General features: G+C 42.2%; 1 protein-coding gene across 1 annotated transcript; it reads right to left on the bottom strand.

Annotated features, from left to right (window-relative positions):
* Positions 1–1417: 1417 nt before the first annotated feature.
* On the bottom strand, positions 1418–1762 carry LOC149016689 (uncharacterized). The gene has a single exon (XM_089156804.1). It carries the CDS (start codon positions 1760–1762, stop codon positions 1418–1420), a length of 345 nt encoding a protein of 114 aa, XP_089012930.1.
* Positions 1763–2138: the final 376 nt, after the last annotated feature.

Here is a 2138-nt window from a genome sequence, read left to right on the forward strand (position 1 = left end):
ATCAGGAGGAGGATTACATCCTCCCTGGCCATCATCCACTTCGATAGGATTTTGGCTTTCCTGAGGAATATCTGGATTATTCACCCCAGTATCCCGAACATCGGAATTGCGTTGTGCAGCGGCTGCTGCGGCTGCTGATCTAGTCACCATGGCTTTTCAAGTTGTTTCCCACAGACGGCGCCAAATGATGCGTCCAAAATCTGCTCAGCCCTTGGATCTCCACGTGATGTCCTACAAAACGAAAGCGTCAGATGTGGCCCGACCGCTGGGATCAGGAGTCCACCTCCGAAGGCTAAGTCAGTTGATGAACTTAATCACAAACGGCTCTGCTAGAAGCACAGAGCTAAGGAATGAAGAAACGGGAAAGGTGATCTAGATAGCAAATCGCTGATAGTTTGGGTCTATCAGTATGTATCTGAACCTGAGTCTCAGATAGTATTCTTTTTGATCGATTGATCCGTCCCTCACCTTGTATGGTAGTGAGGTTTATATAGAGTGTACCTTCGAATCTCCTTCGTTGGATGCACTTAAGCCTTCTTCGGGTAGTCGTTGGATCTCATCAGTTAGATCCGTTGAGCGATAGACTTCTACTAGTTTGGGCTAGTAGAGGACTCCTGAGATAACCGTTAGGTTATGCGATAGTTATCCCTTTGATAATGATTATCCGCAGCCGTCAGTTTGAGTCTGCTGTCATCAGGGTGATTACCCTAATCCATAAGTAAGATTAGGGCACGCTTGCAGCCGAATAAGCTTTCTTCTTCAGCAAGCCATCTTCCGGATCCGGTTCGCTTGGGAGCGATTCGGTTTTCTCCGTCTCGACCGGGGTCGAGGGTCGGACCAGGTATGAACCCGGTCCGATCATAAACTCTCCATATCAGGCGCAAATTGTAGTGGGACCCACCCACTAATATTAACAGGATGAATTTCCCCTCATGGATTTTTGAGATAGAGATTTTGTACAAATTTTACCTGAAAGTGGTTATTGACTGTTCATTGTTAATCATTAATCGCAACAACGAGGAAATGAGATACCCCACATTACTAGATTACAATGTCTCTTGGTCTTTGTCTAGTAGGAAACTAAAAGAACTTGTAATGGTTTGAAAAATGAAGACCAATTTTATTTTTTATGTTTTTGATTTGTTGAAGATTGGAAAATGAATTAAATTTATAGAATGTTTTAATTGCTTAGTTGAGTGGTCCTGCCATGATAGACAGTCTTGAAGTTTTTCTATCTGATGTGATTCGGTTTGAGTAGGTCATCCTGAAGGAATTTGTTGACCACAGAATGTTTATTATCTTCTGCAATAACAATAATGTTTATTATCTCCTGTTGACATAAAGACAATAACAATAACTTGTTTTTTTTTTTTTTTTTTTGGAAAAAGGTAGCTTTGTATAAATAACGGAAACAAAATTACATACGATAATAGAACATCCCATCCACATCATTTCTGATTAACCGTGCAAGGTCATCAGGAATGTTAGGAGGGAAGAAAATAACTTCATTTACAAAGTGACAAAATCTAGCCAAAAGGTCAGCACCAGTATTAAACTCCCGAATGTGGTGATGAAAAACACAATAGTCGAACTGTTGCGAGAGGTGTCGAATGTTCGCGACTAACTCTTGAGCAAACCAAGGAATGCTATACTTGCCCCATAACATTGCCACAGCAACCTGAGAATCCGACCACACCTGGACATGGGTATAGGCTAAATCAGATGCTTGTTGTAAACCACAAAGGATCGCCTTCAGCTCCATTACCAATATATTTGCTTCAAACATAGCACCTGCTATAGCAAAAATAGCAGCTCCCGCTTCATCTCATGCGAGAACACCATACCCACCAAGGGCAGACCGAATAGATCCATCACAGTTCACCGAGATCCACCCATTCTGAGCATAAATCCATTTTACCGCCCTTGCCACTGGGAGCCGAAATTTCACCTTAATCTTCCATCGATGGAAAAACTCACGGTTGCAGGGGAATCAATCACCATGCAAGTGCCCCTTGAAAACCTATTTCGAACATCGCTTAAAATATGTTGGAACGTGCTTTCAGCTACAGCATGACCCTTTTGAAAAACCACATTATTTCTTGCTGCCCAAATCCAATAGACGAACACTCAAAAGCTGA

The sequence above is a fragment of the Hakea prostrata genome, chromosome 5 (assembly GCF_041222555.1).
Source record: "Hakea prostrata isolate BN-2017 chromosome 5, UWA_Hpros_2, whole genome shotgun sequence".
NCBI classification, from domain to species: Eukaryota; Viridiplantae; Streptophyta; class Magnoliopsida; order Proteales; family Proteaceae; genus Hakea; species Hakea prostrata.